Genomic DNA, 16,598 nt, shown 5'->3' on the forward strand with positions numbered 1-16,598 from the left:
CCTTGACCATAAATCTCAAACTTGATGGAAGATAAAAAGGCGCATGTTCAAGAAGCTCAGTACCAACCCAGAGGACAATCGCAATGCCACCTGCCCCGAATTTCTCTAGAATGGCATTGTTGAGGAAAGAACAGAGTCTATAAAGCTGATCCAGAGAATGCCCAACACAGGAGAGTTAGAAAGTTCAGTAATTTTTCGTATGAAACTGTGTCAGACTGATGTTGGTGGGATGAGATATATAAAGATATAAAAGAGAAAAATACTGCCTATTAATGACTATGTACTTGGTAAATTCACTTATAAAGGAAACACTGAGACTTTCTAAGGTAAATCAGAACTAGATCATCCATCTCTTGTGGACTCTCATTAAGGGAAATCATAGAGCCTATAGATTGTTGATGGCTTCTGGGAATAGAAGTGTCAATTTTCTTTTTTTCCCTCCCTCCCTTCCTTCCATCCTTCCCTTCCTTCCTTCCTTCCTTCCTTTCTTTCTTTCTTTCTTTCTTTCTTTCTTTCTTTCTTTCTTTCTTTCTTTTTTCTTTCTTTTTTTCGATATGCCCTTACTGTTCAGTGCTGGCTACACTTTGTCTTTAAGGCTTTATATTGAATTTCCAGACGTTTTCTAAGGCATGATGGGTGTTTTCTTATGCTGTTGCTATGCCTTTTTTTGTCACTCATTTTATTGAGATCTCCCTTTGCTATGTTTTTAAAGAGCAAGGAGTTCATGGGGAAAGGATTTTAGGATGGGTTCCTTGGCTTCTGCTATACACATCATATAGTTCTGGCTCATTAGTTGGACAGAGGTGTGTCATTAATGCAGAATACAATGTTGTATTGCACGAGAATCTGCACCCTATATTTGTTAAAAGTCGTATTTTAATTTAAAATAAAGATAATTAAAATAAATAAATGAAATTATTATAGAAAATGAAAAGCATTCGTAGGACAGCTTGATTTATACAGTGAGTTCTAGGCCACCTAGTACTACAAAGAGAGACTTTGTGTCTTAGTTAGGGTTTATATTGCTGTGAAGAAATGCTATGACCGCTGCAGCTCTAATAAAGGAAAGAATTTAATTGTGGCTACATTACAGTTCAGAAATTTAGTTCATTGTCAGGCTGTCAGGAAACATGACAGCATGCTGGCAGACATGGTGGAGAAGGAGCTGAGAGTTCTACATCCAGTTCTACAGGCAGCAGAAAGAAAGAGTACCTGGGCCTGGCTTGAGCACCTGAAACCTCAAAGCCCACCCAGAGTGACTCACTTTCTCTAAAAGGCCACACTTGCTAGTAGTGCCACTCCCCATGAGCCTCTGGTGGGCATTTTCATTTATACCACCACCACATCCTGTCTTAATTTTCTACCACTATGATGAGACACAATGATCAAGATAACTTGTAGAAGAAAGAGTTTAATGGGGGCTTATGGCTCACAGGGTAAGTCTATAATCATCACGGCAGGTAGAATGGCAGGCCAGCAGGCAGGCAGGCAGGCAGGCATAGTGCTGGATCAGTAGTTGAGAGCTTTCAACCTGGTCCACAAATGGAAGACAAAGAGAAAGGGCTCACTGGAAGTGGCTTAGGATTTTGAAACCTCTAAACCCATCACCAGTAACATACCTCCTCCAAGAAGCCCACACCTCTTAATTATTCCCAAATATTCCACCAACTAGTGAACAAACAGAAATATATGAGCCTAACAGAGGCATTCTAATTCAAACCACCATAGCAGACCCTGCCTCAAAAAATGTGTTCCTTAGATTTTAAGAAGGAACCGATTTTAGTAAGTGACACTTTTGCCCATTTATAGTTTTTCCACAATTCCTTTAATTAGATGACATTCTTCCAAAGGTCAAAGGTGAAGTGTTTTATGCAGGTATGCAGTCTGGCCCAGAGAGCAGCTGTCCAGTGTAAAGACTCCTGATCTACAAGAACCTCACTCAGAGTTGGGAACAGAAAAAGTGTGGACCATTAACCACAGGAAAGTGGGTGCTTGAGGCAACAGGATGTATTTCAAACTTAACTTGAAATACATGAAAACATGAATGTTCCCCCACACTGACTTGGAGCAAATGTCTCCTAAATTTGTGTTTAACTAAGATGGTAGATTTTTACTTTTAGAAACTCACATAAGAAAGGTTTATTTTTAGCAATTCTTTGGTCACTTTCAGTATCCACAAGATGGCAGGCTCTTCTCAAAGACTGGGGAAAACTCTCAAGTGGTTTTGAGTGAGAAATTTGTGGAGAAAAGGGGAGGAGAAGAGAGGTAAAGAAGGAGGGGAGGGGTTTGATGATGAAAACAAAAGATGGTGAAATGTGCTTTTTTCTCTACTTGGTGGAAGAGTATCTTGATGTTTCCTGAAGAAGAAACATTAGAAATGGAAGACTGATTTTGGGGGCTTAAAATATGAATCCTCAGTGAAGAAGGGAAGAGAGAGTGATGAAATCATTGAGCTTTTTACTGGTGGTCCTGTGGCTTCAGATAAATTGTGAGTTTGGATATTTCCTTTGTATATAAATTGTGGTGTGTGAAGTTGTTTCTAGTTATTACTCTAGGATAATGGTAGAAATACCAATGTTTTACGTCTTTATTTAAAGGGTGGGAGTCCCATGGGCAAGTGTCAGCATTCTACATTGTTAGCATCCCTATTCCCCATTCCTGTTTGCCTGACCTTTGTCTTTTTGCACAGTGGTGAGCAGCCAGCAGAAGGTGCAGCAGAACCCAGAGTCCCAGAGGGAGCCATGGCCTCTCTCAACTGCACTTTCAGTAATAGTGGTTCCAACAACTTCTGGTGGTACAGCCAACATTCCGGGCAAGGCCCCAAGGCGCTGATGTCCATCTTCTCCAATGGTGACAAGGAAGAAGGCAGATTCACAGCTCACCTCAACAGAGCCAGCCTGCATGTTTCCCTGCACATCAGAGACTCCCAGCCCAGTGACTCTGCTGTCTACCTCTGTGCAGTGAGCACACGGTGCTCCCCAGGCACCTGCAGCCTGCACAGAAACATACGGGGCCACAGCAAGGTCTAACTAGAGCATACTTGATTTTGAAAGTATTTACTTTATGAAAACACCTCATCTTGAACACATAGTGCCCTAAGCTTCATGTCCCCTATTCCTCCTTCTTTTTCATAACCCGCAGAATCTATTTAGTGGTGCCATATGCTTATGGGTGTGGGATCATCCACTGATGCATGAGAACCTACAAGTGTCCCCTTTCCTAAGGAAAGATGACTCTCCTCACCCACCATCTATCAATTGCCAATATCTCCTCAGTAAGAAAAGAGGGGCCTCAGGAGTCCTTTTGCCCTCCATGCTTGAATTTCTAGCTGTTTTGATTTTGTGCATATTGGTGAAGGAACCCACAGGTCCTGTGAGTTCATGTTGTTCAACAGCCACGTCATGTCCAGAGGACATTTTGAAGCTCTCCTCCTCTTCTTCTACATGTTTTTCCACTTCTCTTCCAAGATGTTCCCTAGGCTTTGTTGGGACGAGGAGTTGGTAGAGCACTTTCCCCTGTGGCAGATCACTCACAGTCTCCTTTTTTCAGCGCTTGGAGCATTCTTCCTATTGTTGGGATCCTACAGTTTTCCACCTCCTTCTGTAGTATTTTCCTGGCCATGGAGGAGCTAATATAGATACCCCTATAGACAGGTTTGAGTTCTCAACACTTACTCTCATTACCCTGGCAGTTATCGTGAATCTGCATTAACTCACTGAAAAGAAAGCTTCTTTGACCAAGGTTGAGAACAACACTATTCTGATTGTTGGCTCTTGTTTGACCTCAGTCTCATTCGTTCCTTGCAGCTGGGAGATACACTTTGACTCTTCCTTGGATGATCAGATCATCAATGTTAATTTGTAGATGGAGTCTCAGATCTGGTCAAACCCCTGTGAATTTCCTCAGGGATCCAGGTGTAAACATCGTCCCTGCTCCTGTTCAGTGCATGCCAACATCAGTTTTCCCCTTGTTGAATTTTGTACAGATCCAATTTAGTTTCCTTTCTGCAGTCTCACAGTATTCTCTGTGTCCCATGCAACTAATTTTTATTAGTGAAAAAAATAAAAAACCTAATATATTTAACAGCACTAGAGACACATGAAAGGCAGAAGGGTCAACAGCAGCTAGTGACTATTGCTGTCAGACAGTCAAGGTCAGCATTCAAGAATGTGCATGTCAGAGGTAGTACCTAAACATTATATGACCATATCCCAAGTTGGAACGTGCATGGAGAATGATCACCCAGATGATTAAGTAATCCAGACATCATTACATAGGGGCATGTCCAGTCTCTTCCATAGCTTTATAAGTACTTTAGACAAGGAGACTGACAGCTCTTACCTCTCAGAAATGCTATTCTCTTGGAGATTTCTCTCACTTTTCCTTAATTTCTCACTTTTTAATAATTCCCTTAATAAAGATTGCTTTAGTTTTCCATACACATACAAGAGCCCACATCTCTTACCTACATTGAAATGAGATCACAAATTCAGAGCCACTCTCCCAGGTTAAACTTTGGTGAATGACTGTCTGGCACTGTACTGGGTCCTTTGCTCATTTACGACCACAAAAACAAACAATACCTCAGCACCTGTGAGATCTATATAATTCTCTTTCTGCATTTGTGTGTTATTGAATTAAACTGTTACCTTTTAATTTGTTCTAGGAAAAGACAGAGAATGGATGTCTTTGAAAGTTCTTGTTAATCAGCTCTGGACACTCAAGCATCTCACAGTGTGTTCTAGTGACAGGATGAGGTGGAGGAGGGAAGCACCAGATGGCAGATGACAGGATGGCAGTGCTTCTGTCCCTTAAGTCTTGTTTTTTTTTCCTTCTTTCTGTCCTAAAATACAGTTTCTCCAGCCTCATCTCCAGCCCTGTAGCAGATTTCTTACAGAAGCCTGTCTTCCCATCCTAATTCCTGTGACCACATGGCCGGGATTCAGGTAAGTGAATCAAACTACCCTTCCTGCCCAGCAGTACATCCCTCAGTTCTCACCCTCAGCCCAGTTAACAGCCTGATTGCAGGTGCCCTTCTCCTCATCTCAACCTCAGTCACTGGAATCTCCAACTCTTGGTTTCTCCAGCCCTTCATCTCTGTCTCTCCAGATACTTCCTTGTCTTGGTGAAGCAGACTTGCAGGATCTCGCTTCCCCCCAGAGCTCAAACTCCCTTTCGATACCCTGAGCTCTTTCTTTTTTATAATATTTTTATTAATTACACTTTATTCACTTTGTATTTTCCTGAGAAAAGCTTGGCAGTGTAAAACAGAAGCCTGGTGAAGCTTCTCTCCATCAGTAGGCCCACTGCTGCTGTTGGACCTGAACTAGTTCTAGATCTGATCAGTACATGTTTATGTCAAAGCTGTAGGCCAATCATCCATCTTGTGTTTATTCAAACAGAGCAACCCTAAATGAGGGACGGAAAAGCTGTTAAAAACCCTACAAACACCATCGTAGGAAAAGACATGAGGATTTTGGGTTCCTGCTTGCCGTGTGTGTGTGTGTGTGTGTGTGTGTGTGTGTGTGTGTGTGTGTGTGTTTAGCTTTTCTTCACCAGTTTTTTCTATCCATTGTGTTTCCACTACTTCTATGTGTTGTATTCAAGATTTTTGCTGCCTTGTACTTTAGCTGGCAGAGTCAAGAAACTGATCAAAGCCCCCAGATGGTCACAGTCCTCCACTCAAAGCAGTTTTCTGTCCCTGTCCTGGCTGCACACTGCTGCTTACTTCTGTGCTGCAGACAGAGTGCCCATGTGCCTGTTGCTGTAATGCAAACTCTCAGCGCTGCTTCCTACATACCCTACCTATGGATGGAGGCTGTACTTACCTCTTCTCATGAAGAAAGGCCCATTTTCAATAGGAAAGATGAACCTTTTCAAAACTTCTGACTTTTAAAAATATCTTTGTTGAGGCAAAATACCATGTGCTTATATTAAAACAAAACAAAACAAACAAAAAAAAAAACATGTTCAGTTCTGGGCATTCTTACCGCCTTCAAGTGTTTTTCTTCACTTGAAATGAAGGATTCAGATTACCAATCCCAAAAGATTCCCCAAGCTCTGATATCAGAATAAGGAGTCTTGGTTCCTTGAGGATCATGAGGAAGGACTGCCCAGTACTACTGAAAGGCTCTAAAGGCTTCATGGGCAGCCTCAAGGCCTAGATAGTTCTTTCCAACACTGAGATGAGTCTTGTATTCTTCCAATTCCAGGAAGTGCTTGTTCATCAGGTGTTATACTGAGTAGGTTTCTGAAATGATTGGAAAGCAGGTATTGGAAAGCAGGAAAGAATTATGTCTAGTATGTAGTCATCCTTGCTTCTAGCACACACATGCACTATAGTTTTCAAATCCCACAGCTTTTTTCAGCTGACATTTACTCTTCCTGGAATCTCCAACACCCAGTGCTCCCATTGTAACTCAGGTTTCGCCCTCACCATGTCACTCATCGCCTCTCAAGGCTTTCAGGGACTCTGCTCTGCTGCACAGCATCTGGCATCCTTCACTTTCCTCTGAGCCTCAGTGCAGGCCTTGCTGATGCAGGGCTGTTCTATTCTTCATGTCTTCAAAACAAGCACCATGCAGATGACACTGACTTCTGCTGCCAGCTTTCCCTGCAGCCTGCTCCCGTTTAACACCACAGTGAGAGGAACAGAGTGAGAGGGGTAAACTGAGGAAAACACTTTCCAGCATGGCCTCTTTCCAGAAAGTGCCAAAGAGACTGTTTCCCCAAGAACCTTTTCTTTAAGTGAAAGTCTTCTGTTTCCATATTCTGGGGAATCTTACCTTCCAGGCACCATTTCTCTTGGCCGAGTGAAAAGTAACAGGTATTCTCTACAGTAGCATTAATCTCTTTAATAATTACAGTTGAGAGGCTTTCAATGACTCCTTCTATTTCCTTAAGGGTTATAGTTTATTTAAATTCTTAACCTGAACTGCATTTAACTGTGGTTCGTGGTATCTATCAACAAAATCATCCATTTCATTTAGATTTTCCAATGTTGTAGAGCACAGGCTTTCAAAGTATGATCTAACAATTCTTTGGATTTCATCTTTGGATTTTCTATTGTCTTATCTAGCTTTTCATTCCTAATTTTATTCATTTGGATACTCTCTCTGTCTTTTTGTTAGTTTCGCAAAAGGTTTGCTTATCTTGTTGATTTTCTCAAAAACCAGCTCTTGGTTTTGTTATTTCTCTGTGGTTTTAGCACAGAATTCTACCAGAGCTTCAAAGAACTAATACCAATATGACTCAAACTATTCCACAAAATAGAAGCAGAAGGAACATTGCCAAACTCATTCTATGAGACCACAGTCACCCTGGTACTTAACCACACAAAGACCCAACAAAGAAAGAAATTTTCAAACAAATCTCCCTTATGAGCATTGATGCAAAAATACTCAACAAAATACTTGCAAGCCAAATCCAGGAACACATCAAAATATTGTCCACCATGATCAAGCAGGATTCAGATCAGGAATACAGGGATGGTTCAACATATGAAAATCCATACACAAATTCACAATATATACAAACTGAAAGAAAAACAACCCACATGATTGTTTTATTAGATGCTAAAAAGACCTTTAACAAAATCCAACATCACTTCATGTTTAAAGTCTTGAAGAGATCAGCCATACAAGCCACATACCTAAACACAATAAAAGAAATATACAACAAGCCAAAACTCAAGTTAAATGGAGAGAAACCTAAAGCATTCCAGCCAAAATCAGGGACAAGACTAGGCTGCCCACTCTCCCCTTATCTCTTCAATATAGTTCTTGAAGTTCTAGCTAGGGCAAAAAGACAAGTAAAGGAGATAAAAGGGATACACACTGGAAGTAGAGAAGTCAAAGCATGTATTTTCAGATAATATAATAGTATACATAAGTGACCCCCAAGAACCTACCAGAAAACTCCTACAGCTGATAAACATCTTCAGCAACGTTTATGGATACAAAATTAACTCAAAAAGTCAGCAGCCCTCCTTTATACAAGTGAAACAGGGATCAGAAAAAAAATAGAGAAACAACACCCCTCATAATAGCCACACCTAATATAAAATATCATGGTGTGACTCTAACCAAGCAAGTGAAAGACCTGTCTGAGAAGGACTTTAAGCATTTGAAGAAAAAAAATATTTTAGAAAATGGAAAGATCTCTCATGATCATGGATCGGTAGGATTAACATAGTAAAAATGGCCTTCCTGCAAAAAGCCATCTTAAGATTCAATGCAATACCCAATAAAATCCCAACACAATTCTTTACACACCCAGAAAGAGCAGCCATTAACTTTATATGGAAAAATAAAAAGACCCAGGATAGCCCAAACTATTCTGTACAATAAAAGAAATTCTGGTGGTATCAACATCCTCCCTGATTTCAAGCTATTCTACAGAGCAATAGTAATAAAAACTGCATGGTATTGGTGTAGGAAAAACAAACAGGTTGATCAATGGAACTGAATTGAAGACCCAGAAATAAACCCACACTCCTCCAGGCACTTGATTTTTTGACAAAGAAGCAAAAACCTTACACCGGAAAAAAAAAGAAAAAAAAAAGAAAAAAAGAAAGAAAGAAAGCATCTTCAACAAATGGTGCTGGTCTTATTTGATGGCAGCATTTAGAAAAATGCAAATACACCCATATTCGTCACCCTTCACAAACCTCAAGTCCAAGTGGATCAAAGACCTTGACCTCTAAATATATTAGAAGGCACAGTGGGGAAAATTCCAGAACTTATTGGCATAGTAGACAAGTTTCTTACAGAACACCAATGGCACAGAGTCTGAGCTCAACAATTAATAAATGGGATCTTATGAAACTGAGAAGCTTCTGTAAGTCACAGGACACTGTCAATAGAACAAAATGGCAGCCTAGTGATGGACAAAAGACCTTCACCAGCTCTACATCAGGCAGAAGACTAATATCCAAAATCTACAAAGAACATAAGAAATGAAACATCAACAAATCAAATAATCCAATTAAAAATGGGGTACAGATCTAAACTGATAATTCACAACAGAGGAATCTCAAATGGCCGAGAAGCACTTAAAAATTCAGCTGCACATATGAACTCATATATGTTGGCAGCAGACATAAGAGTAGCAAAGGATCAGGCCAGACTAATTCCATCAGAGAGGGCCAAAGTAGGCATTCCCACCCTTAGCCAAGGAGCTATTGGCAGTTGGTAGCTGCTGAGAGAGAGATCCATTTTTATTTAAAATGCAGCTCCCGGTTCATAGACCACCCTCTCCTGAAGGAACAAAGCTAAGAGTATATGGGAAGAACAGCCGGAAACAAACAAACAAATGATGTGCCTTATTTTAAAAAGAGGGGCACACAATGTCCTTGGTAGGGAAGTTGGTTGGATCTGTCAGAATTGGAGGGAACAAATGAGTATAATAAAAATTCACTGCAAACATTCTCTAAGAACTAATAAAATGAGAAAAATGGATGAATTTTATCAGAGGTATACATGTGTGTAAACTTTTATGTACACTCACCACATTAAATACCATAGGATACATATGGTTCATAACACAGGTGTCAGCTAGAGACCTGTCTGCTTAGGGTGAGGTTTCAAGTTTATTCACAATGACTTGTGCAGCCACCTGTGGTGCAGGTTGAAGGGAGACCAGCAGAGGGCGCTGCTTCCTTAGATGTGGGTTACATCCCCTTCAGGTGGCTTAAGGTGACAGAGTCACTGTGCAGACAGAGGTCCTTGTCCATGAGTGAGGGCTTGGATAAGGTCCTGCAGAAGACTTGCCCTGTGAGGTTGGTGCACTCAAGGACCAAGTGTCATTTCTTCAATGAACATGCTTCCTGTCACCTGCTCAGTTCTTGTGCTCCTCTTCATGCTCAGTAAGTACATTTTACCCTAAGCGTTAATGATGTCTTTGTCTTACAACTATGGCAGTCTTTAACCTTCCTCCTCACATAGAATAGTAATTCTTCCTTGTTTGTTTGTTTTTAGGAAGGAGCAATGGAGACTCAGTGACGCAGACAGAAGGCTTGGTCACTGTCACAGAGGGGTTGCCTGTGATGCTGAACTGCACCTATCAGACTATTTACACAAATACCTTCCTCTTCTGGTATGTGCAATATCTCAACAAAGCCCCTCAGCTGCTCCTGAGGAGCTCCACAGACAACAAGAGGACAGAGAGCCGAGGGTTCCACGCCACATTCCGTAAGAGCAGCAGCTCCTTCCACCTGCAGACGTCCTCAGTGCAGCTGTCAGACTCTGCGCTGTACTACTGTGCTCTGGGTGACACAGTGAGGGAGACTGCAGGGGAAGCTGCACACAAACCACAGTGCAGGAGGCCTAGGGGAGCAGCCCTGTGAGGGAGACTGTGTGCTTTCTCTAGTGCTGCTCACCAGCTTCCTGAAAAACAGCAACAAGTCTCAGGTCAAATATCTACAGACCTAGGAATCCGTGGCTATTCTGACAGGACAGGATGGAAGACAGTGCTAGAGACAACCCAGGCTGTGATCCCTTGAAATAACGTTCTCTCCCTAACTGGAAGTCTTAACAGCAAACATCTCAAGAAAAGTCCTGAAGTATTCTCCAGCAATCTTCTGTTATTACCCCACAAATTTATGATGCAAATGAGAAACATAGACTGTAGTCTTTAAAAATCTGCTTCAGTCTCACTCCACAAGTTATTTATATCCTTCCTCTCTTTTGTCCAAGTTACAGAGTTCAGCTCAACTCCCCATCTCAGTTACTAGCCGATTGCTGAAAAGAGACACCATGACCAAGACAATTTAAAAGCATTTACTTGGGAGCTAGGTCACAGTTTCAGAAGGTGACTATCATGTTGGCCAGTACAGTATCAGGCAGGCAGGCAGGCATGGTCCTGGAGCAGCAGCTGAGCTTTTACATCTGATCACAAGCATGAGGGAAGGAGGGACGGAGGGGGGGAGAGAGGGAAAGGGAGAGAGGAAGGGATGGAGGGAGAAAGAGAGAAAGAGAGAGGGGGAGAAAGGGAGACTGACTTAGCCTGGCTTTGGCTTTGAGATTACAAAGCCTACCACCAGTGATTTTCCTCTTCTGACAAGGCCACGCCTCCTGAAACTTCCTAAACAGTCCATCAACTGGGGACCAGACATTCAGATGTTGAGCCTCTGGGGATCATTCTCATTCAAGCCACCACACGCCCTGACAGCCTTTACTTAGTGAAGCTGCTCATGAAATACAGCTGTTGGAGCTCTTAAGAAGAGTCTCTGAGAGACAAGTACTTCTCTGTCATACACATTACATAGGAGGCAGTATGGCCATAACAGACTGTCCAGAAATCCTTTTCCCTTAAAGTCTACTCTTGTAGACTTTGCAGGTACATTAGATCCTCGTGATGTGGTGTACTCACTCATTGGAATCAGGTTCTCTGATAATTATTCTAAAACTGGAAAAGAAAGCCAAGGATTTTATTCATTTCAATTATGTCAACAAAATACTAGTTTAAATTAAAATACTCTAATGCTCGTATTTATTTCTCTGTAAAGAAAGGAATACCTAAAATGAAAACCATAATGTCTCTCACAAAAGATTCATGTTTCTGTACAGAAAGAACATCAAAGAAGTACATGCTGTCTTACTAGTTAGGGAGCACAATAGAATGCCAAATCCAATTTCTAATCCCCTAAAACTAAAACTACTTCTAATGACAGAGAATAGAACATCTCAGATGAGAATTTGTCAAACTTAGAACAAATACTAAATCTAAAAAATCCCAGTGCCATGCGTGGAAAATCCACCTTCAATGTGTTGGTCAGGGGCTTCAGTGGTTTCTTCCAAATGAAATAGGTCATCACCATTGTCCTTGATTACCTCATAGAACTTGAAGGGAAGATATTTTGCTTAGGACACCACACACTTCAGACATAGGACTTGGAGGAATTTAGCTAGAACTGACCTGAAGAATCCTCGCTGAGGATAAGTTCTCATAGTATCTAAATGTGTTATGTAAGATTCCAAAGAAGAAAAGCAATAAATAATTCTACCAAAATGCAGATCCTCTGAACCAAAACAATGACCAACATAAAGATATCCACAAGGGTGGAATAGCAGCATTTTCATCTTGGAAGAAACTAACATATGTCTTATTGGACTTAAGGCCTGCTCCATAGAAAGTGTTTCTGCCAAATACTGTAAATCCAGTCAACTACCCCGGGATGGAGAGGCCATAAACACTAGAGGAGAACCTATGATGGCCACTTTCCTAAATCAATGTAGCTTCTAACTGTATTCGAAATCTATATAATTACACACAGAGATAAGTGTAGTTCTTCCCTCTCATCAAAGAAATTTTATTTTGAAGCATATATAGGCTACTACAATAATGGACAACTGGTCTAGATAGAAAGTAAGTGGCTGTGAGGTCTCTGTCCCAGTTATGCAACAGAGTCCCTTACCCAAGTAGATCTAAGCAGAGCCCAGTGGTATGATCACATGACATAATCTTCAGCTTTTCATTGTATCCAAAAGTAAAACATTTTGAAGACTGTTCTTTACCGCATACCCATCAGTTACAATTTCTATTGGCCTGGTGATGATAAAGTTGCCATAAACATATTTTGGATCTGGCTAGGATGAATGACGGAGTTGGACTTATTCATGAGACCCATGACTCTTCATTGAACACATAGGTGTTGCCATTCAGATTTTACCACCTTAGTTAATGCTGGTTTACGTTTTGAGTATTTGCTTCTTGGTTTCCTAACTCAAGGCCATATTGGTTTATTTTCAGAACATATTTGGTGGGAATCTGTATCTCTTTTCTTCAACTACTTCCAACCTTCTTTTCTTCTCTCATTGTTTGCTGCTACCACACTTGCACTCTTAAATGTTTGAAGAAGATTCTGTCTTTTGTGTTCTGTTTTTGGCATAAAAATGCCTTACTAAATGGTACCTGTTAAGATTCTCAATGACCACATTTTGACAGATCACATGAGAGAGAGAAGAAGGTAGAGAAAAGAAGGGAGAGGGGAGAGGGAGTGGAGAGGAGAGAGGGTAAGGGGAGAGTGAAGGAGAAGCACCTGCCAGTCTGCGAGACTTTTTCCAGGGAAAGACTGTGTGACCCAAGTCAGTACCATTTCCTTCCTTCCCTGTGGAGTTCTCTCAAGACAGGGACTCTTAGTCTCTTTTTTGCACTGGGGCGCACAGCTCAGGCTGACGCACAGTGACTGAGGGTGTCTGAGGGTGGAGCCCAATTCAGCGATGGCGGCAAGTACCTGCAGGTCTACAAGACTTTTTCCAGTGAAAGACTGGGTGATCCAAGTCAGTATCATTTCCTTCCTTCCCTGTGGAGTTCTCTTGCGACATGGACTCCCAGTCTCTGGTGTTTTTGTGTCCACTGTTCAGCCTGGGAAGGTGATCAGGATGGGCAGGCCTGTGGCTCTGGTCTGGTGACCTAGTGCCTGAGTGACCCAGGATTTCTTCCGGGTTCTGGCTGGGGGACCTGAGAGTGGACCCGACTGATTCCCATGCCTTGGGAGTTTCCTCTCACCTGTGAAACACAATCGCTGTTGTTTTAGGGCCCAGAGTTCAGCCGATTGGTCGCTGTACGGGAAATGTTGTCCTACTCCTCAGACACAGTGTTCTCCTGGCGCCACCATCTTGTCATCCACCACTAATGTTCTTAAATAAGAACGTAAATTGCTGCTTTTGGTTTTGGATGTGCTTGCGTCAATCCAACTTCAGTATGACTCTACCTCCTCCCTTCTTCTGGAAGTTCTGGTAACTCTGGGTTCTGAGATGATCTTCATTCTTCTAACACTTGTGGATTTAGTTTATTCTCCTTTATACTGCTGTCCTTTAAATTATGGGGAAAATTGAGAGAATTAGGAACACACACACACATACACTCACCCTCCACAGGCTCATTCATAAACTAAAAACTTGACAGTGAACATAAAACATCTCCAGGAAAGACAATCCCTGGGGAAGGAACAGATGAGAGAAGACCCAAGAGAAGAACTGATTTCTTCCTAGAATCAAAGAAAATGTGCATTCTGATTTAGTCAATGCATTCCATTGGCCCAGAAAAAGTTTTAATGTCAGGTTTCTTTACTGGAGGACCAGTAAAGAAAGCCACCAGCCACGGAAGTCTCCAGGTTTTAGCTCCTTTAGCTCTAGATGTAAAGCTTTCCCATCTGGAGTCAAAACTTCTCATAGAGAGCAGAGGTAATCTAACATCATGTGTTTTCCTGTTGCCTCAGTGCTGCAGAGCATCCACCAATGGCGATGTCTGTACCATCAGACATCATCACCATGGCTGTGGTGGCCATTCACACCCAGCCTGAGACAATCGCATCTGAAGTCTGGGGATCATTTCATAATCTGGTTTCGCAAGGAATATTAACAAGCCATCTATTTCCAGGGAGTTCTATAACTAATACCTCATAATAGATTAAAAAAAGAAGCAATTGCATTGTGAAGGTTTTGCTTGTCTGTGAAATAAGAACACAGCAGGCAACAGGCTGTGGACCCTCCGGACATTTGGTTCCTCGTTTGCCCTCCAGAGGTCGCTGCAGCACGCACTAGTGTTCTTTCTTCCTTTGAAGGTCTTCACCACCTGCTGGCATCTCATCCTTTCTTTGCTGCTGCCTGAGTTTATAGCAAAGGCAAGTGACAGGGATCAGACACTCTAAAGCTTCCAGGCTTGTGTTAGCAGCTTCACTGTTTTTACTTGAACAGGAGACTTCTACAGCTGACCCTTCTCCACACGTATTTTCAAGCTCTTGCTTTCTTTAGCCACATTCCTGCAATCCTGTTCCAAAATGGAGCTGCAGTCTTCCCAAGGCTCAGCCATGCGCCTGGCCATCCTCCCGTTGCTGGTGGTACACTTTATCCTGAGTGAGTACAGCTGCCTTGTGGTCTCTGCATCCTAGGGTTCTGACTGTCCTCAGTGAAGTCTGCCCAGTAATTACTGTTCTACTATTCCTTTCCAGGAGACACCAGAGCTCAGTCAGTGACTCAGCCTGATGCTCAAGTCACTGTCTCTAAAGACGCCTCTCTGCAGATAAGATGCAACTATTCCTCCTCTGTGCCACCTCGCCTGTTCTGGTATGTCCAGTACCCATGGCAGGGGCTGCAGCTTCTTCTCAGCTACTACTCAGGAGACCCAGTGGTTCACGGCATGAACGGTTTTGAGGCTGAGTTTAGCAAGAGGGACTCTTCCTTCCACCTGAGGAAAGCCCCTGTGCACTGGAGCGACTCGGCTGTGTACTTCTGTGCTCTGAGCGCACAGTGTCTGGGGCTGCAGGGGGAGTTGAACACAAACACCCATGGCAGTGGGTGCTCAGACTCACGGTCTCTCTTTGTGGTCTTTGAAGCATCTCTTTCTGTGGCTCTGCTTCTTTCTGGGATGCCTGGACACCACCGGTAGCCGAGCCAGGAAGGAGAGTGTTAAATCTGGAAAGTGTGGGCTCTGCAGGATTGCATTCCAGCTGGGAGTGCCTAGGGGGGAAGACTTTCTCCTAGGATAAATCAGTTACTCGTAGATGATATTTAGTGAAACAGCTTATGCTCGCCTTTATTGATAAAACAGTTCAAGTCCCTGTGTGTTCGTGTGTGTGTGTGTGTGTGTGTGTGTGTGTGTGTGTGTGTGTAACAACTTATGTGTATGCATCTTTATTCCACAGCGAACAAGAGTGGACCTCGGGCACTGAGAAGTTGTGGGGGTGAAAGTATTTAACTGGTTTTGGCTAAGGTGTTGGCAGTGCTCTGTTTTCATCTAGGTGCCAGATATGTGACTACCTGACCACTGTGGGGGTGTCTCCATGCTACGTGATCAGAGGTGGGCATGGTAACGGGGGGATCTGGTTCCACTCCTGCTAGTCTCAAGATGAGATTTTAAATCTCAATTTTGACATTTCTTGGATTTGAACTTGCTCCCCCTTACCAGTTCCATGCCAGTTCTCCTGGTGGCATGGTCCATGTGCCCCACATGTTTCAAACTGGTAGCAAGAAGAGAAGGAAGATAAGACAAGACAAGACAAGACAAGACAAGACAAGACAAGGCAAGTTATGCAGGCCCAGTTCCTTTGCACAATCCATTTCCAACTAAAATATTGACTCCTGACTTGTCTTAGAAGCTCTTTGAGTATTTTCAAAATTATCTAATGCTCAATTGTAATTTTGTAGAATGAAGAAGACTGTGTTATCATCTGTGGGAATCATCTCCTGAGTGGACATTGCTTGGACAGAGGCTATGATTCTTCCCATGGGGAAATACCAAAAGCTGGACTTCCATTTGTCATTTTATGTGTCATCTACACAAAATGTGAAAGGTGCACGCTTCAAGGTTTGTCCTGAAGTTTTCCTTGTCTACTCAGTCTTTCATGCTGATTTTCCTATGAATTCTTCTTTTGGTGCTAAATGTACTGATCAGAAGTGGTCATAATATTAAATACTTCCATTTTGGAAAGAACTTGAAGTTTATTTAGTTGCTATAGAAATTCACCACAACCAGGAAAGCCTAGAAATCTGTCACAAATATGTCAGTTTTAGCAACCATTAAAAATAAAACAGGAGAATAAGGAATTGAAACTCACTGTTTTTTTTTCCAAAGAATTCTTCAAAGCCATAAAAGTG

At 42.2% G+C, this 16,598-nt stretch overlaps 2 pseudogenes and 1 gene segment (V, D, J or C); all 3 read left to right on the forward strand.

Moving 5' to 3' along the window:
* Positions 1 to 2,439: 2,439 nt before the first annotated feature.
* LOC129675083 (T-cell receptor alpha chain V region 2B4-like) lies at positions 2,440 to 3,029 on the forward strand (annotated as a pseudogene).
* A 6,784-nt stretch (positions 3,030 to 9,813) lies between these two features.
* Positions 9,814 to 10,329, forward strand: LOC129675084 (T-cell receptor alpha chain V region CTL-F3-like; annotated as a pseudogene).
* A 4,483-nt stretch (positions 10,330 to 14,812) lies between these two features.
* LOC129675085 (T-cell receptor alpha chain V region PHDS58-like) lies at positions 14,813 to 15,390 on the forward strand. The segment is given in 2 exon segments: positions 14,813 to 14,858; positions 14,954 to 15,390. Coding segments are annotated over 2 exon segments (483 nt in total).
* Positions 15,391 to 16,598: the final 1,208 nt, after the last annotated feature.

The sequence above is a fragment of the Psammomys obesus genome, unplaced genomic scaffold, assembly GCF_907164565.1.
Source record: "Psammomys obesus unplaced genomic scaffold, mPsaObe1.curated_primary_1811, whole genome shotgun sequence".
NCBI lineage: Eukaryota > Metazoa > Chordata > Mammalia > Rodentia > Muridae > Psammomys > Psammomys obesus.